This window comes from Dendropsophus ebraccatus, chromosome 1, assembly GCF_027789765.1.
Source record: "Dendropsophus ebraccatus isolate aDenEbr1 chromosome 1, aDenEbr1.pat, whole genome shotgun sequence".
NCBI lineage: Eukaryota > Metazoa > Chordata > Amphibia > Anura > Hylidae > Dendropsophus > Dendropsophus ebraccatus.
Window position 1 is genome coordinate 60,775,402 of NC_091454.1, and position 21,015 is coordinate 60,796,416.

General features: G+C 43.7%; 1 protein-coding gene across 3 annotated transcripts in view; it reads left to right on the forward strand.

Moving 5' to 3' along the window:
* The first annotated feature begins 299 nt into the window (after positions 1–299).
* Positions 300–21,015, forward strand: part of ARHGAP26 (Rho GTPase activating protein 26) — a 270,292-nt gene continuing 249,576 nt past the window's right edge. For all 3 annotated transcript variants that reach the window (XM_069971820.1, XM_069971829.1, XM_069971833.1), the window contains exon 1: positions 300–739. In XM_069971820.1, the coding sequence (XP_069827921.1) occupies positions 586–739 (154 nt within the window). In that variant the 5' untranslated portion in view covers positions 300–585. The remainder of the gene's footprint in view (positions 740–21,015) is intronic.

The window sequence follows — 21,015 nt, forward strand, 5'->3', positions numbered from 1 at the left end:
TCAGGGGTCCCTCTCTCCTCCTCAGGGGTCCCTCTCCCCTATGCCCGGTGCCTGTCCTCCTCAGGGGTCCCTCTCCCCTCTGCCCGGTGGTTGTCCTCCTCAGGGGTCCCTCTCCCCTCTGCCCGGTGCCTGCCCTCCTCAGGGGTGTGTGCCCGGGGTGACTGGACGAGCGCCCCGGTATCGGCCAGGGCCGGGTGAGTGGCCGGGAGGGCGGTGCAGGGGCGGCTGTCAGGACGGGTGGGCGGTGTCTGGGCCGCGCTCAGTGGGAGGTGGCGGGCAGTGGCCATGAGATCACAGGGCCTTATCTGAGAGGCCCCATCTCGTTCTCGTTCCCCGCTGCCTCCAATGAGAGTGCGGAGAGCCGGATGCCATCACTGGCCGGGTTACCTCCGCACACGCCCGCCGCCGCCTCAGCTCCGCCCTGTGCAGGGAAACTTTCAATGACTGCAGCTCCCCGGCTGTCCTGCCGGCATGTCCTGAGCCCCGCAGCCCGGGCACCTCTCCTCCCCGGTGGGCACTGCTGATCGCCGCCGCTCCCCTCGCTGCTGCCGCCGCCGCTCCAGCCCCTCTGTGAGCCGCGTGAAGATGGGGCTGCCCCCGCTGGAGTTCAGTGATTGTTACTTGGACAGTCCGCAATTCCGGGAGAGGCTGAAATCCCACGAAACGGAGCTGGAAAAGACCAACAAGTTCATCAAAGAGCTGATCAAGGATGGCAAGTCCCTGGTGGCTGCCCATAAGAGTAAGTGCCGTGCCACCGGGAGACTGGCACCTGCCCGGGACACAATGCGGGGAAAGGGCTGGAAGAGCTGAGGGGGCTGGTCTGCAGGCTTCTGCTTAGGCAGCAAATGGGCACATGTATCCCCTGTCATCAGGAACCAGCCTGCCCTGTGCCCTCTGTATTCCTGCCATCTGCAGGCACTCACCTGTGCTGTCACCCTGGCTCTGCCCTGTTCCCTCTGTATCCCTTGCCTCCTCATGCTCTGCCCTGTGCCCTCTGTATCCCTGCCATCTGCATGCTCTGCCCTGTGCCCTCTGTATCCCTGCCATCTGCAGGCACTCACCTGTGCTGTCACCCTGGCTCTGCCCTGTGCCCTCTGTATCTCTGCCATCTGCATGCACTCACCTGTGCCTTCTGTATCTCTGCCATCTGCATGCAGTCACCTGTGCCCTCTGTATCCCTGCAATCTGCATGCAGTCACCTGTGCTGACCCCATGGCTCTCCCCTGTGCCCTCTGTATTCCTGCCATCTGCAGGCACTCACCTGTGCTGTCACCCTGGCTCTGCCCTGTTCCCTCTGTATCCCTTACCTCATCATGCTCTGCCCAGTGCCCTCTGTATCTCTGCCATCTGCATGCTCTGCCCTGTGCCCTCTGTATCCCTGCCATCTGCATGCTCTGCCCTGTGCCCTCTGTATCCCTGCCATCTGCATGCTCTGCCCTGTGCCCTCTGTATCCCTGCCCTCTGCAGGCACTCACCTGTGCTGTCACCCTGGCTCTGCCCTGTGCCCTCTGTATCCCTGCCATCTGCAGACACTCACCTGTGCTGATACCCTGGCTCTCCCCTGTGCCCTCTGTATCCCTGCCATCTGCAGGCACTCACCTGGCTCTGCCCTACCTGTGCCCTGCAGCAGAGCCTGTCCTGTATGGTGCAGCTACATGAAGTAGGTGCAGCTGAGGTATATAGAGAGCATATGGCGCTGGAGGGTGTGACTTGTCTATACTGATAGCTGGCACAGTACACTCATGGCACAGTATAGGGCACTGGCTGCATGTTATATTCTAGGGTTTTATCACAGCATCTATAAATACCTGCAGGAGCTGTGAGTCAGACGCCTGGCACTGCATGAAGCAGCTCTACCACCAGCTCCCCTGGAGAGCCACCTATACTTGGGCATAGAAGGGCAGTATTTAAATGTACACAATGTCCTTAGTGTAAATCTGTTTGGGCTGGTATGCTTTCTGAATTGTGTTGGCATCTTCCACTCTTGGATGGCTTGCACCTATGATTGCCCTTTGCCTTCTATTTTATAGCATGCACTTGTTTTTGCTTGGAACTTTAGGTGCAAAAAATACTTTGTGCTTGTCGCAGCCCCAATGCATATAGGGCTGAGGAGGAGCATGCATTATGTTCAATTTTGGGAGTATTGATAGCCGGTATCCTAGCAACCCTGACAGTGCCCACCATTGACCCTTTGGCATGTGTGACTACATGTGTCTTGTGTTGCAAATGCCAGCTAAAGCAGATTCCTGAGCTTTTCCTGATTTCTGTGTTTGCTGTCTCTCTCGCTGTAGTGTTCTCAGAGGCAGATTGCATAGACTGGAGCCAAGGGATGCTCTGTGAGTGTGTGCGCCCCAGACACCCACGTACCCATGTCACTGCATTGTTATATGTGCTTGCAGATTAAGGTTAGGATGATGAGACTAAACGTCTATATACTGGGTGCATACATCTGTACGGGAATAAATGTACACATAGTAACCCATCATGTTACAGGTTAAAGTAGTGTTCTGCTGAAGCTTGGGGCTCTTTTATATATTTTGAAAGCTGCCAGTGTATATACAGTAAGTTTATCCAAAGGCTCCCATTGCATGATCAAGGCCAACAGAGTGGCATATTGACCTATGAAAGATATGTCCCCATTCACGTTTATTAGCTAAATGGAACAGCACATCACACCCTATCCAAAGAAAAATGGGCTACTTGGTTTTTCTTTTCTTCTTTTTTTTTTTTTTCTGTTTTACACCCTTGACCACAGTAAGCTTCAACAGACTCTTTCTAGACCTATCGTAAATCAGTCACTGATCAATATATGGGATCTGAACGATGCGCTCATACTATGTCTCAGAGTTGCCGAGTTTGGAGGACCCCTATTCATATTAGGGCATAGGTAATAGATGATCGGCTTGGGAGCTCCTTTCATTAGCCTCAGTAGGGGGGTGCTGCGGACTACAGGTCCTCTGTACACATTAGGAAAAAAAGGGCAAATCCACTAATTTCATCAGGACCATACGACTGTCTAATGTGCGTAGGAGTCCCTCCACTGTCCTTAGGTTTCTTGACAGGAGAAGTCCAATGAAACTAACAAGTCTCAGGCAGGGTGATGTGGGAAGATTAAGAAAATATACTTACCAGGCCCCGTGCTCCTGTAGTGTATCTGTCACTTGTGAAAATTTTTGACAAGTCAAAAGTTTTGATCGATCCAGGTCAGACCCGTATTGATCAGGAGAACAAGACAGGAGAAGACGCTCTGTAGTGCATCCTCTCCCCATTCTGTGTATGAAAGAGGTGGGCTCCATAGACTTGCTCAAATCTTGCTCATAAAAAGTTTATGGATCCCGACTCTTTCTTACACAGAATAGGGAGAGGATGCGCTGCAGCTCATCTTCTCCCGCCCTGTTCGGAACACTCATCCCTGCACCGATCAAAACTTTTGATATGTCTCTTTGACACAGGATGGATATTGAAGAAAGTGTTGTGCAGCAATGAGTGAGACTGGGAGAGAAAAACTTTTGATGTGTCTCCTTGAGATGTCGAATGTTGTTGTTTTTTTTTTAAAGTGACAGTGACCCTGTGAGTCTTTCTAAGCTTTTTTTTTTTTTTGTTTGATTTTGCTGTCCAAAACATTACCAGGGTTATTTCAAACTTAATGGCTGAACTCTGGTCCCCTGATTCTATTCTGTGAATAAAAGGGCAGCAGTTCTGGTGCAGCACTACATTTCACATAGATGGCACCTGCTCTATTCACTGGGAGTAGCTCTGTGCAGGTGCAGACTGTGACGTTTCCACAGGACTGAATCATCTTAAGTGGTTTTTCAGATTTTAGGTGTTACCACATGCATGCATTTGAAACCATGTCCCCTTACATTCTCCAGTGCCCGCACAATGTACCTGCTGATAGTGCCGCTTTAATGATCTGTAGTATAAAATGATCACTTCATTTATTCTGCATAGGGAATGTCGTAAAAGGAAAATCCAGAACTGTCCCCTTAAAAGAGAGAAATTTTTTTTTACAGTCATATGCACTGAAAATATTACCCGTTAAGAACCAACGTAGAGCTTTTGTCCATAGCAACTACACAGAATTTGGCTTGGACTGGTCTTTAAACAAACATATCGGAAAGATGCTTTGTGCGCCTATTATGTAACTCCTTACAGCCTCGACAGATCACACTATGTAAAGTATTGCTGTGGGGGTTTTTTTTGTCTTCCTAGCATTAGATGTCATTATTTGTGGGATACTCTTTTATTGGCTTGTCAGTGAAATTCCATCTTAGTTGTATTTTTAGCTAAAAACTGTCAAGAAATTGGCAAGTATATGCTCGGTAGCATACAATGATTTGTCAGCAATAGACTGCTGGGTGACGCTGGACAGTCTGTCATCAGAGGTGACTTCTAGCAAGTGTGCACCACTTGATTCTTTTATCCTGTGTTTAGACGGTTTTTATGTAGATGGCTTATTAACAAGAATTCATAGCAACCAAGGGTAAGCTAACATGAAGAGACCACAGTGCACAGAAAACACCAGTATGCGACTTTATCACCAGTCGTCCAGGTTCTCAGTGTGGCCACAAAAATGTGTGATAATCCAGCATAAAATTAATGTGGGTTAAAGGGAACCTATCAGCATGAAAAAAGCAGTCCAGTCTGTAGGCATCATGTTAAAGGAGGAGGAGGAGCTGAGAAGATTGATATACAGTGAAACCTTGGATTACAAGTAGCTTGGTTAGAGAGCGTTTTGCAAGATTTTAAAAAGTTGTAACTCTATAAACGAGCATGATTTCTTAATTCAAGCTGCTGATTCTTAATACTGCTACCTGATCAACTCCGCCATTGATCGAACATCTTCTGGCTCTCCTCCATCCGCGACAGGGACCCTATAGAATTGCACATATCCTTCTGTGGAAGAGAGAAGCTTGGCCTTATCTCCTCTCCCTTTTGCTGGAAGATAGTGTGAGCTAGGCTGCGGTGCCCTCCTATTGTGTTCAGGCAGCCTAGTTCCTGCGCGCACAGACATAACAAGCCCAAGAGGTGAGTGCTTCAACTCCCCTGGGCCTCGTCCGGACATCTCCCACCTCTGCCATGGATGTCACCGACATTGCTGCTGTTACGAGCACCAGTAGGTTTGCAGCCACCTGGGTTGTGTGTGGAGGGAGAGTTAACTGATTAACCCCTTCTTTACTACATAGAAAACACTTTACCTACCTTATTTTTGGGTTGTGGATAGAGATGAGCGAATCTCGAGCATGCTCGAGTCCATCCGAACCCGATCGTTCGGCATTCGATTAGCGGGAGCTACTGAAGTTGGATAAAGCTCTAAGGTTGTCTGGAAAACATGGATACAGCCAATGACTATATCTATGTTGTCTACATAGCCTTAGGGCTTTATCCAACTTCAGCAGCCCCCGCTAATCAAATGGCGAACGATCTGGTGGACTTGAGCATGCTCGAGGTTCGCTCATCTCTAGTTGTGGAACAAATCATCTTTGGTTCAATTATTTCTTATGGAAAAATTTGCTGTCACTCACTGAGTTTACATAAATATATAGCAAGTTATCCTGAAATTTTTCCCACAAAACTGTATATTATGAGAGCAATGCTAGCATACTCGGGTCCATCAGATTACAAGAGTACGGCATCTGTATTACCGGTGGCTGAAGATGTTGGATGCAGCCTTAAGGCTGCCTGGTAAACATGTATCCATGTTTTCCAGGACTCCCTTGGGCTTTATCAAACTTCAGCCACTGTTAATCAAATGCTGCACGCTCATGTTCTGACGGACCCGAGCATGCTAGAGTTGCGCTCATAATATACAGTTTTGTGGGAAAGATTCCAGGATAACTTGCTATATATTTATGTAAACTCCGTAATTGACAGCTGCTTCTATAAACACAGTTATACATAGCTCTCTGTCACCAAGTAGGACCACCCACTTGACCACTTGGCTGGGGATGAGCAGAGATTCAAATAAACAAGTAACAAAGTATCCTGAAACTATTTTATTTATTTATTTTTTTAAATGCCACCCGATTCCCGTGTTCAGCGACAGTTTTTTTTCCCCGAGCACTGGCCTGCCCCAGAGCACTAGGGACAGGCCCGCTGCTCTCCAGTGTGACAAAACCTCCTACCCTCTGTGTTGCGCTCCAGTGGATTAGTGGATTCTCGTCACAGAGGGGAGGGGGTTTTGTCACACTGGGGGCCTTGATTTGAATTAAGGTAAATAAAAAAAAAAAGAGATGTACCTTATGGTACATTTGCTTTAACAAAAGCAAATGTGAGGTTGTTATATGGCTTTAATACATGGCGTACCATGTTCAAAGCACCACCTAGTGGGGTAGGGGAGGCCCAGAATGTTATCACTGTTTCTATCATAGCTGGGGGGAAAAGGCCTGTCCCGGATGATGGACTTGCCGCTCAGCCAATCAGTGACTGGAGCGGCATCCTGCCCCAGTCACTGACTGGCTGAGCGGCCAGTTCATGAGCTGGGTCATAATGTGGAGATCCTGGAGCCTGGCTGTGGCCCCACAGCCACTCACCGCGGGGATGGGGAGAGGTAACTTGTTACTTAAAATCAGTTTCCCCCCTGCAGGCTAACAGCTTTTAAAAAATGCCAGACTTCTCCCGTAAGGTGCCGCTTACTCCCCTCATAGCACCCATGCAGATTCTTAGGATCAGGATAGCGCCTAGTTATGAGTGTCGCTGAGCACTGGAAATCCAGGAGACTCAACATTTCATTCTTGTGATTGGTGGTGGTGCTGAGGTTGTGTCCAAAAACTAGATCTCTTGAAATTATTTATCAAGCAAAAGGGACATTGCAAAGATTAAAGTCAAGTTTTTGCATCAGATGTTTAGAACATTACAGGAAATGACTTGTCACATGTCAGGATATTAGCTAGTGCTATGAAGTTATAGGGACAAGAAAAGAGAAGCAGAACCTGTTGAAATGCTCTTATGTATTTATTCATCCCTTCCCGTAAAGAACACTTTTAAAGGGAAACTAACAGCAGGTTTGTACAAATCTGCCTGTAAGTGATGTGAAGCAGAGTACAGCAATAAAATTCTAATCTTTGTCTGTTGCGCCATTTGTAGTTTACTTTTTGGAGTATTTGGCAAGGGGGTTGTCTCTATGAGACTAATAACCTATAGCTGTTTTATACATGAGAAAATTAGATGATAAACGCTTCCATTAGAAAAGGTCTTTATGATGAGACTGCCAATAGGCCGCATTCCCACATTTGCGATTAGAGTATGTTTGCTATCCCTCCCCCTGCGAATGTGGGAATGCAAGCTGAGGCTGTGTTCACACATGTTCGGAGTTTCATTGCAGTACTGTGGCAATACTTATTACAATATTGCGTCTTTATCAAATGATGCAGTGACTGGACACCGCAATTTCATTTGAGAGGAACAAGCTCCAGCTCTGGCTGTTGCAGCAAGAGCCCAGTGGTATATTACAATTTGCTCCCGCTGTGAATGGCATGGGCCAAGCCTGCACCATCTTAACAACATACCAACTGTACAAGTTGCGGTAAAGCACTTAAAACCTTCATGTATAGTTCTGTCTTTTTGCTGAAAGGAAGGGTGTAGTCACATGCTTCAGACTTACTGCAGAAGTTTCATAAGAATTTTGGTAACAAAGTTGCTTCGTGTGAACATACTGTACACTAAGAAAGAAAGAAGTGGAATTCTATCTGCCGGACCGATCATGGTAACCAGGTACAAGTGACAGCTTGTTCTGTAATTACAGTCAGACGGCTCTGGACACACAATCTGATAAACACGACTCACATGTAGTCTAAGGGCCCTATTAGGCTGGGTTCACACTGCGTTTTTGCAATCCGTTTAACGGATCCGTTTTTTTTAACGGACAAAAAAATAGTGTCGGCAACTTTTTTGTGTCCGTCAAAAAAAACTGTTTTGATCCGTTTTTTTCATAATGGAAGTCAATGGAAAAACGGATCAAAACTGATGCACACAACTGCATCTGTTTTTGCAATCCATTTTTCATCCGTTGTTTTTTCTTCAAAAACGGATGAAAAAAACGGATTGCAAAAACGCAGTGTGAATCCAGCCTTACACCAACAGATTATCTGACAGGTTTTTTTGAGCCAAAGCCGAGAATGGACTATAAACAGAGAACAGGTCATAAAGAAAATAATGAGATTTCTCCTCCTTTTTTTTTATTATCCATTCCTGGTTTTGGCTTAAAAAATCTGTCAAAAAATCTGTTGGTGTAATAGGGCCCTAAGCAATCCCAGATCTGATATTGTCAATAGCTTCATGATAATGCAAGTAATAGTGTAAGGGTACTATTACACGGAACGATAATCGGCCGAATCAGCCCGATTCGGCCGATTATCACTCTGTGTAATAAAGACAACGATCAGCCGATTAGGTTAGAACCTATAATTGTTGGGCGCCGACCGCACATTGCTACGTGTAATAGCGGTGCGCGGCCGGCAACTGATGATATACATTACCTTTCCATGCTCCGGGGCTGCTTCTGCGGTCCGCTTCTCCCCAGGTCCCGCGCGCTCTAGCTTCAGAGCGGCCTTTCAGGTGACTGGTCGCTCAGCCAATCACAGGCCGGTAAGTACAGGACGCAGCAGCGCTTATACTTCATCACACACATTTAAACTATTGGTGCATGAAATATGCCATTTTCTCTGTGTTATGTGATGCAATTACAGTCAGTATTCAAGACTATATAACCTTTGACCTTCCGGCCCCTGATCACATAACCGACATTGGTACTGAAACGTGTTGGACAAGGTGGTTCTATATTCTCCTTGGACTGGTCATAACTGGATCATCATGGTTTTTTGACTATAAGGAGCATTTCTCCGAATTGGTATACTTTGTTAGCCGGGAGCTGGCAGTGACAAATGTTGTTGTTTGATTATCGGGACTAATATCTGTGGACATATACAGACTGTTCTTATACATGACAGGAAAGATTGATTAGAAGCCCTCCCTATGGCTTTGTATCATTGGAAATTATTGTAAACAACTGTTATTGGTTTATCGCGTACTTTTAATGTATATCTAATAAAAGGTAATTTTTAGGCTTATCCTTTTTTCATTATTCATCATCAGCTTCGTGATAAGCAGAAAACAACCTGGAATCTCCCCCACCTTACCATCCTTATGATAATGGGAAGTGCAGGCCTGGAAGTGCCCTGAGTACATCAGTGATGCAACCAGTTATCCGATGTGAAGAAAATAAAGACACAACTTACACAGAGTTTGGCAGGCCGACAAAATTTTAGGCCATGAGTATATTATAACTGCTCTAGGCTCTTTCCTTGTGATACAGAGTAGTAATCCTATGTTCACACAACGTACCTTTTATGAAAGAAACGGCCATTGTTTTCAATTAAAACAACATATTCTTTTAAAATAGGTTGCATTGAAGTCAATGAAAAACAACAGCAGCAGTTCACACAATGTATTGGTCTCGAGTTACATCGTTTCGTGGTTACAACGCTTTATTCGACGCCTTATTCCGACTAACACGGTATCGACGTAACTCGAATACATGCAGCGGCAGAAGAATACAGTACAATACTATACTGGTACAGTACTCAGTTATGCAGTTCTAGACTGAGGATATTGATAATTATGTAGGGTACTATGTTAGGATAGGCTAAGTGTTTACAGGACAGTACTGTTGTTATGGTACAGTACTGTATGAACATATGATCCGACTTACATCGAAATTCGGTTTACAACGCTGTGTAAGAACGGATCACTGATGTAAGTCGAGGACTACCTGTGTGTGTGTGTGTGTGTGTATATATATATATATATATATATATATATATATATATATATATATATATATATATATATATAATATAATATAATTTTTTTTTTTTTTTTTTTTTTTTTTTATTGCTGTTGTCCGTACCTTGTGTGAACATATAGCCTTAGCTGGGTTCACACTACGTATAATTCAGTCAGTATTGTGGTCCTCTTATAGCAACCAAAACCAGGAATGGATTAAAAACACAGAAAGGATCTGTTCACACAATGGTGAAATTGAGTGGACGGCCGCCATTTAATGGCAAATATTTGCTGTTATTTTAAAACAACGGCTGTTATATTGAAATAATGGCAGTTATTTACTGTTATATGGCGGCCATCCACTCAATTTCAACATTGTGTGAACAGATCCTTTCTGTGTTTTAAATCCACTCCTGGTTTTGGTTGCAATATGAGGACCACAATACTGACTGAAATATACGTAGTGTGAACCCAGCCTAAGGCTATGTTCACACTACGTATATGTCCGGCCGCATATTTTCGCAGCCAGACATATACGTGTTGAACTCCAGCTGGGAATTTACGCAAGTTGCGGCCGGCTACGAACGGACCGCAAACTTACGCCCGTAGTCTACTTACGCTTCCCGAGCGCCCTACGTAGCGATCTGACAGCGGTCTTTTACTTGGAAATCTTCGCCTAGCCCCGTACACCCCACAGAACCTTTTGGATCGGCACAAAGAGCTTGCAAAATGAAGAAATGACCACTACGTACGGGACCGCAAGTTACGGCATTTTCGTCCTCAAACAATAGTCTGGTAAATTTTTTACGGAGCCGCGTACGATCCGGGCGTAAGTTCGTACGTAGTGTGAACTGTGCAGCCGTACATCGTATACTTTCCATTGTACGCAAACTACGTAAGTCTCCGGCCGCTTATTCACGGAACGCGCTACGTCCGGAGACTTATGTAGTGTGAACATAGCCATAGGTGTATATTTGTAATGTGTTTTTTGGGTGTATACTATATAGAGCTTCTCAATTCCAGTGCTCATGGCCTGCCAACAGGTCATGTTTTGAGGATATCCCATACAAAAGAACACTTATGATAATACCTGATGCATATGAGTATAATTTTATTACCCATGAAATGCTAAGGAAATCCTTAAAACATGACCTGTTGGTGAGCCATGAGGACTGGAATTGAGAAGCAGTAGTAAAGAGGAAAAATTGTCTAATGTTGTAAATTAACTTTATGCTATACATCGATGGCAAGTTTAAAAAAAAAAATATATACCCAGCAGGAATGGGATCTTGTATGCATATTTCAATCATATAGATCTCTGGTCTGTCAAGTCATCCCCTTCCTATCTCTCCCTTTCAATCCTCCATACAGTGCAGAATTCCATAAGTGTCCACGTGGCCCGGGGTTGTAGGAGGAAGCCATGTACTTGAGCCAGTTTCCTCCATGACAAATATGTACTTCCTTTTTATCTCTTACTTTTTCACTCGCATAACAAACAAATCTGGAACGTTTGCTGGTTGTTCTACACCTTCTTGTTTCAGTTCCGTTCATTCAACTGTGTTTAAAGAAATGCTTTACAAAAAGCTGGGGGAAGCTCCAGCCATTGTCACAGCACAGTAGGTGTCTAATAGTCTGATTTATTGGTATTGCACATCTGTATTTTACATTGTAGCTATTGGTGAAAAGACTGTTAAAAATATTGTCAATTAAACTTGGGTGTTTAGCAGAAATATTGGAAAATATTGTATATGCTTTGGTGTTGTGTGGTAGTGGTCATGCACCTTCAATATCTGTCAGCCAAATACTTATCTGGTGAACAGCTGTTCCCATGGGGAGAAGAGAATAAGGCCATGTTCTCATGCCTAGAAATGCATGCAGTCAAAATCACACCCCATTTGTTCATCAATGGCCATGTGATGTCGCTTATAATCCAGGCAACATTGCAAGGCTATTGGTGAATGCATCGGGGTGTGGTTTTGGCTGCATGTATTTATCAGCCTAGGCCTCTGGCCCTTTGAGACCTCATCGCTCATGTCCTTTGAGAACTAAAAGTTTAGATGTGGAAAATCCATGTGCCTGATCCTTCTTTCCCCATCATCTGTCATGAGAGCGTTGGCACCAGTGGGTTTTGATGACTTGGGCCCCCGCTGATTATAACATCAGGGGTCCCTGAATGAACAGTATTTAGTCTTTACCAGGTAAAAGATCAGGAGAAAGAGGCTGACTCACCCAAAAAGTGGCCCAGCTCAGTCATTTGCTCTTCTATTATCAAGCATATTATTTTGCAATAAAATGGCAAGCTGAAGAACAACCATTGGTCCCTGTGAAGAGAATAAAACGTACATATGACCAGACCTGAATTTACCAGGTAAACATTGGCCCTGTGAAATACAAATTGCAGATTATCTACCAGATCACTGCTGCACTATTATATTTGTCTATTTAGGATGTAAACTGCAGAATACTGAAATGTTATGCATTAGCTGCGAGCAATTCCGCAAATTCCATTGAAGTGAATGAAGCTGATTTGTGATACCACACACAACCTGGGGATAGGGTTTGTGCTATTTTGTTTATTGATGAGATATTGTGATTTCTGTAGTTTGCTATTCAGTGGGTTATATCTGCAGCAAAATCCAATTGTAAGGGTCCAGAGAAAATCAGAACAAAGCTGCACTATATGTTATATGTTATCCAGATGGGCACCAGACTTGCATTGCACAAGCAAATGTATGTTCACCTTGTGTAAGGGCCGCAAACATGAGACCATAGCCATTGTTGAATGTGAATGACCAGTGGGGTGACCAGTGAAGATGATCCATGATGCTCGTGGAAGATGTAGTGCTTGCCAAGATGTTGTTTCAGAAACTAGCTGTAGCAGAATAAATTGCGGACACCCAGAAGTATTAAAACAGCCATGTGTTCTTTATTATACCAAAATGTGTTTTGAAGGAGGGGGTGGGAGGTTGGCTCCAAAGTTCAGATCCGTAAAGGTTTTACAGTATGTCCAGTTGAAATAGTGTGGGAAATAGCTTTGACCTGGCAGGACACCTAATAGGTTTTTGGGTCTTACCACATTGGGAAATAGGACCACATCCCATTTTGATGCAAGAGAGCCCAAAGCATGTGATCCTTATGTAGCTGACATTTAGCTGACAGATGCCAAAAGAATGTCACTTCATCCTCCATTCAGAATGTAAGCATCGGGGTGGATGGAACAGAGCAGACAGCACAATGTGAGATCAGCTGCTCTGTAAGGGATGGTATGGGCACAGGGCCCTCTGCTGCTGGGATACATTACCTGTATGATGGAGGCAGGGGCACCTGCTCACCTATCACTGTATATTGAGTAGGGCACTGCCACGTGTAGAAGACATGCTGCAAATTTGTATTGGATTTATACTGATTCTTAGGGTGCCTTTACACAAAGATTTATCTGACAGATTTTTGAAGCTAAAGCCCGGAATTTTTTTGAAAAGAGGAGAGATCTCAGTCTTTCCTTTATGACCTGTTCTCTGTTTATAGTCTGTTCCTGGCTTTGTCAAATAAATCTCTTTGTAAAGGCACTCTTAGCATTTCTGCAACCAGATTTTGCATTTGTTGCTCATTTTGACTCTATGCTGCAGAAACCGCAATGTTGGTCAGCTTGCAGGTGGGTTTTGTGCGGATTTCTCACTGACTGCTGCTTGTGGATGAAGTTTCTGTAAATGCTGCCGCAAATACACTATGTGTGGCCTTACTGTAAGGAAAGTAATAGGGCAGTTGTGTAACGTACTGTAGGATGTTTGTGCAGGTTAATAACACATGATGTGTCATTTCTCATTTTTAGGATCTGTTAAATTCTCTGTTGCGGGTAAACATGGGTTTCTTCTTCTCTTTGGTAAAGAAAGTGGATCTCTTTGCATGGTTAAAAACAAAAGCTGTGGCCCTTTCTGCAGGTTCATTTCCTTCTCTACTGATAACATGAGGAGTAAGCAGTATGGCTTCATCCAAGCTAGTTCTGTCTCTTAGAGGATGAACTATTGCATCTGAGTTTTAATGGGCAGAAAGGGAAATGGCTGTGGCTGTAAAGCCCCTGGGATTATGTAAATGCTGTATATCATGGTGCAGCTGATGAGGACTCTCATCCTGGTCGGCGGCCTCTGATCACATGGTGGTAGCACTCATTCTGCCTGTCAGGCTGTATTCTAGTAAGATGAGATAAGCTGCAGAGCTGTGCATGAGAATAAACTCTTATCTGAAGGCTGCCATGACTATCCACTCTCCTGGGGGATGGGGTGTAGTCTATATATGCAGGAAAATATTTCTGGTATTTTCTGCCTGCCGTACTGTCACACTTCATGATAATTTCCCTATGAGTTGGCTTTTGGCAGCGCTGTCAGTAATAGTGTGGATTACATCGACACATTTGTTCTATTTGCTCCACCATTCCATCCTCTTCCCCTTCCTTAGTTTTTCTTCCTGCAGAATGTGTGCATATTCTTCCGTCACTGAGATATGGAGCTGTCATTCATTGCTGGAGAATCCATATACTATCTAGACATAAGTATTGGGACACCTACAGAAGCTTTTATGACACCCCATTCTAAAGCCATTGGCATTAATATGGAGCTGTGCCTTCCTTCTCTTTCGTAGACTCTGCTGGAAAGACTTTCTAGAATATTTTGTAGCCGTCTTTAAGAAATTTTGCCCATTCTTCCAGAGGAGCATTTGTGAGGTCACACACTAATGTTTGGGAAAGGGCCTGACTCCATGGTTCATTCCAAAGTTGTTGGATGGAGTTGAGGTCAGGGCTTTGTGCCACACAAAACTAGCTCAGCCACGTCTTTATGGACCTGTAAGGATAGGTGCACCTCAATTAGTTTGTTCTGTTTGGGAAACAGAGAAATGGAAATAACTGATCAGTTAGGCTCCCCATTTACTTTATTGGGGTCTTATTTAAATCAGTTTGCATGAGTTGTGCTCTATTTTATCTGGGTCAGGTTGAAATCTGTGTTTGCACAAATTTTCTTTGTCCAAAAAGAAATACACATGAGCTGAGAGAACAGTAATGGTGTGTGTTTGGTTCTTTTATTGTCGATGATGATTGATGTGTACAAAAGGACTTTCAGTTTTACATCAGTTTTTTTCCCCTGTATCTGTTGGCAAAATGAAATTTAAGGCTATGTTTACACAATGTACGATCAATGGCCATTGTAGTGAGTGTCAAACAATGGCCATTGTTACACTGAAAATTGCATTGTTTTTAATGCACAAAGGCCAGAAATATTTGAAATGTCAATTATTTCCATGGCCCTACCAAATAATGGCCGTTCAATATTCTGTGTGAACAACAGCCTTTGTTTGCATTGACTTCAATACAACACATTTTGCTATGACAAGAATGGACGCTGTTTTAATTGCAAACAACGGCCATGTCAGCCCTCGTGTTTCCGATCCTCTCCATTCCTGCTATAATATGCCTGCACTCACATTCAGCTATAAACACAGCTGCTATAGTGTGCCTGCACTTACACTCAGCTATACACACTGCTGTATAGAAAAGTTTGTTACTGTCCTCCTGCACAGCTCCTGTGATTCTCACTTCCTGATTGGTCCATACTAAACACACCCCTTCCCCATTGCTACCATGTGACTACACAGCCCTCAGACAGCAGCCCTGCTTCCCTATTCTAGCCTGTATAACTGCGCTCCTGCAGGGATCTGCAGTTCCATCCAAACTGTTGCTGTTTTTTCAGGTTTATGCACTTACTATACATTATACTCCACATGCTAATTGGGATACTGTACAGTAATGCTATTCAGAATAAAAATAATTTTTTTGGGAGTGTGGAACCAATTGTCGGCATTTCAGTCATTACTTATGGGAAAATTTGCTTTGGTATAACAGTGATTTGGATTACAAGCGCAGTCCTGGAACAAATTATGCCCATAATCCAAGGCACCGCAGTATGTGGATGAGGCTCTACTAAAATATTTCAGGGTGCAAATCTGTGCTGTATGAGGATCTCTTTGTTTTGGAGACCTGCTGATCTGTTTTGCTGACTTGCATATGCAGTCCTGTCTTTAAATCACTTACGCGCTCACCTAGAACCAAGCTGTTAAATATTTAAAGAGTGAATAAAAATAAAAGCGTGTCTGGGGCTCCACTCATCCATGCTGCAATTTTGTCTTCTGTCTGCATTGGTATGAATTATCAATTACTTATTTGCTAAAATCCTTCTGTGAGGTGAGGTCTGTTTCACAGATTATTTCCTGCACCTCCACACCAGCACCCTCAGTGTGATTGTCCCACTCCCAGTAACATTCTTCTATAAATTCCTGCTCCCAAGGACAAATGAAAAAGTGTATTAGTACCAGGGCACTGGTTACCATACACAGCACTTTCTCTACCTTTATGTATAGTGTTAGCAGAATACGGGGAGGGTAGGTATACAAGGCTAGAACTTGATTGACAGGGTTGTTCCCCCTCCCCCACCTCCAGTGTACAGGTATTCTTTCTTAGCTGCCTTAGACTTTGTAATTCCCCTTAGGCAAGAGAATTCCTTCTGCCTGTGTGTAGCATCGTAGCATAAACTGATTCCTATGCCCATTCTTGGAGTTTGGATATTGTGCTGAGACTTTAATATTATAGGGCAGGGGTGGGCAATTTTCCCATGGGGTCACATGAGGGATTGAAATGGCTTTCAAGGGCCAGGCCAATATACTTAACTTTGGGGTGGGGTGTTTAGGCCGTGAAGAGGGTGTGTGTGTGTGTGTGTTCACTTGGGGGAGGGGTAGAGCAGACTCGGCGGTGAGGTCTTCTTTAATCTGAGAAATCACTTATTCTTTTTCTTACCATCTGGCCTAGGCCTCCATGATTTCTTCCAGTTACAATTCATATCTACAGAACCTGCCAGACAAACATCTTGGGCTTGACCCAATATATATATATATATATATATATATTACCTGACTGGAAGGGCAGACTAGTGGTCTTTTTCTGCTGACAAGCTTCTTTGTTTCTATGAAATATAAAACGAGTGAGCTGTAATGGTAAAATATAGATGATGAGAAAAAAATAAATGAAATATTATATCAATAATGTTGTGTTCCTGCTCTTTTAGGGAACTTTTCAGGATAAGTTGTCATGTGACTGGAGGTCCTGCGCTCTGTATCTGTATAGCACACTTTCAGGTGCAGCAGCCTGCAGGATATTACAGAGCAGTACTGAGCAGTGTAAGCTGTAAATAGAGCCCTGGGGTGAGATTCAATACAAGCTGCCAGAGCCTCTCCGTGTCTGTCTGCCTCTGTCTCGTGCCCCCTTCCCTTTTCTATAAACTTCTGTTGGCAGCTGTAACCAGATGGTTCATTTTACTGATTTGTCCTGGGAGTAATAATTGTGAGTAAAAGTTCGCGGAAGCAGGAAAGCAGCCTAATAAGTAACGTTTTTCCCTCCCAGGATACGTTCCATAGTTCCTTTTTACTGTTGGTTTATGCAGAGTTTGTTAAAAGTACTGTGTGTGTTTATTACGAAAATGTGGCATTAACATTAGTTCCTTTTCTGATGACACATTCGCTCTAAGCAGTGTGATATGTTTGGTCATTTTGCAGTGCGTGACCCCTATGGTTCCTTTATTTCTGAATAATATGGAATTTCAACATTAAGGCCAGTTCACACGGAGTGCAGTACGGTGCAGCTATTGGAGCACACCAGCCACGTCTACAGCTGTAGGTTTACAAAGGGGAAAAAGATGTTTTATTACACCTTGCACGACTAGGAGAGGGGTGGCAACTAGTCATCTGGCGAGAAGCCACCTGTGACCAGTCATAATTAGTCATATAGCCATAATTACATCAGTAGGGCATCTGCATCAGTAAAAATGTTGAACAGGTAAAAAAATTAAGAACAATAAGTTGCTCTGCAATCCTGGACAACTTTGCAGGACGTATGAATAAGGCCTAAGTTGAGAGTGAGTGAAAGTGACAAAACCATGTCTGAAGGTGACCTATATACACTGCAGTTTCCTAGCTCCAACACTCCTTTCTTCAGCAATCTAATGGTCCTTTTACACGGAACGATTATCGTTCGTTTTTGCACGATAACGATCGCATTTGAGCGATAATCGTTCCTTGTAAACGCTGCGAACGATCAATCGACAAGCGAGAAATCGTTCATTTTGATCTTTCAACATGTTCTCAAATCATCGTTGATCGTTCGCAAAAAATTTGCAGATCGTTCAGTGTAAACAGTCTTTCAACGATTTCCCCTATGTGTGAGATAGGCTTAAGCGATCGCAAAATGATTATTCCGTACAATGTATCGTTCCGTCTAAACGCTGATCGTTATAAAAAGAATTGTTCATTCAAAATCGTTAATCGTGCGATCGGGCGAATTATCCCTCCGTGTAAAAGTACCATTAGGCTGTGTATACCACCTTGACCTTTTGCCAAACACTAATTTAGTTAATTTTGTACTGTTTCTAATGCCCAGCATAAAACACCTGACAAGTTCCCTTTAAACTTCCTTTCAAAATAAATAGATCATGATTCACAGTGGATCTATAGGTACTAGTGCATGCCTACAGCTTTTCCGTACTGATGTTTCATGGAAGTAGTGTGTTTAGATCAGAATAGAGAAGGGTTCTAGACTAGTGGTGTCAAATCTGTAGCCCTTCAGCTATTGTAAAACTACAGTTCCCATCATGCTCGGACAGCTGAAGCTTTGGCTTCTAGACATGATGGGAATGGTAGTTTTCCAACCGCTGGAGGGCAGCAGGTCTGTCACCTGTGCTTTACACCTGTGATTCTCAAACTGTGAGCTGCCCCCTAGTTGCTGGGAAGGCAGTTTTCACAAAAGCTTCTCAGTCCAATCCCTGGCTGCAACAATCTCTGGTTTAGTGATTGACGCATTTTATTGTTCTACAGAGTCTAGCATACAAATGAAGGGTTTGATTGAGCAATAGTTTTTATTTTTGCATGGACTTCTAACAGAGATAATGAGGCCCTGGCATCCTCTTGGCCTGTCTGGTGAGGCCCTGGCATCACTTTGTTCTGTTGAGTGAGTTTGGGTGACTGGAAGTTTTTTGAAGTCCTGCTATAGTCCATGAGCACAGTGAAACTGTTCACGGGTTTAGGAAGTAGAAAATATCTAAGTGACCCACCCTTTTGGTTGCACTGATATCTCCATTTCTGTTAGGTCATTTGCCTTTTCTCAGACAAGGGTGCCCTCCTCCTTCACAAACAGAGGTTATCACTTGTATTGTATATATATATATTCTGTTGTATTACAGCACACCTTTTTAGATACAAAATAGGAGACACCAATTGATTCACTACGTATATGTCCGGCCGCATATTTTTCGCGGCCAGACATATACAAGTAAAACTCCGGCCGGGATTTACGCACGTTGCGGCCGGCTATGTACGGTCCACGAACTTACACCCGTAAGCTACGTACGCTTCCCGAGCGGCATACGTAGCGATCTGACAGCGGTATTTTACTTGGATATCTTCGGCTAGCCCCACACACCCCACAGAACCTTTTGGATCGGCAAATCAAAGTGTAAAAAAGAAGAAATGACCACTCCGTACGGGACCGCATGTTACGATACGGGCGTAAGTTACAGCATTTCCGTCCCGAAACAATGGTCTGGTTCATTTTTTACGGCGCCGCATACGATCCGGGCGTAAGTTCTTACCTAGTGTGAACTGTGCAGCCGTAGATCGTATACTTTCCATTGTACGCAAACTATGTAAATCTCCGTCCGCTTATTCACAGAGCGCGCTACGGCCGTAGTGTGAAGCTAGCCTTAGGGTGCGTTCACACGTACAGGATCTGCAGCAGATTTGATGGCGCAGATTTGAAGTTGCAGATTCAATGCAAAGTAACTCTGGGCGATCAAATCTGCTGCAGATTCAAATCTGTGCCATCAAATCTGCTGCAGATCCTGTACATGTGAACGCACCCTTAACCCCTTAAAGACGGAGGCAATTTTGATTTTTGCACTTCCGTTTTTTTTCCTCCTTGTGCTTAAAAGGCCATAGCAGTTGCGTTTTTTTTCACCTAGAAACCCACATGAGCCCTTATTTACACTGCAAAACCAGAAAAATAATTAATGTGTCGTGAAATAGAAAAAATAAAATGCATTCTGTTTATTTAGGGGGTAAAACTGACTTGTTATATATGTTCCTCAAGTCATTACGATTACAATGATATGTAACATGTATAACTTTTATATTATGAGATGGCTTGTAAAAAATTCAATCCATTGTTAACAAAAATATCTTCCTTAAAATCACTCCATTCTCAGGCTTATAACGCTTTTATCCTTTGGTCTATGGGGCTGTGTGAGGTGTCATTTTTTGCGCCATGATGTGTACTTTCTATCGGTACCTTGATTGTGCATATGGGACATTTTGACCGCTTTTTATTACAATTTTTCTGGATTTAATGCAACCAAAAATGCACAGTTTTGCACTTTGGGATTTTTTTTACTGTTTACCGTGCGAGATCAGAAATGTGAGAAATTAATAGTTCGGGCAATTACGTACACGGCGATAGCAAACGTTTGTTTGTTTATTTATTTTTATTTATAACATGGTTAAAGGGGGGTGATTCAAACTTTTATTAGGGGATGGGGCTTTTTATTAATGGGGTAGTGCGGCGCAAAAAAATTATTCACAGAATAACACACATTACAAAGTTATACAACTTTGTAATGTATGTTATGTCTGTGAATCGCCCCCTTCCCCGTGTCCCCCCCCCCCCGCTCGTGTACCTGGAAGTGTGTGGTGAATTATACCATACCTGATCCGTGTCGAGGCCATCCACCATCTTGTGCCAAACGTCCTCTTCAGACGGACGGACTGTATAATGCACCACAAACTTCCAGGTACACGGGTGGGGGTGGTGGGACACGGGGAAGGTGGCGATTCACAGACATAACATACATCACAAAGTTGTATAACTTGTAAAGTTGTATAAAATGTTATTCTGTAAATAATTTTTTAGCGCCGCACTACCCCTTTAATAACAACACTTTATTTATTTAACACTTATACTAGAAGCCACCCTGGGGGACTTTTAGTATAAGTACATTGATCTCTCATTGAGATCTATGCTGTATAGTTACTGCATAGATCAATGAGATAGGCACTGGATTGCTTGCGGCTGCTGGATGTGTGGATTGCTCCTCTGGGCAATCCACCCCACTAGACACCAGGGAATCTGCTGCATAAAGGATTCAGATG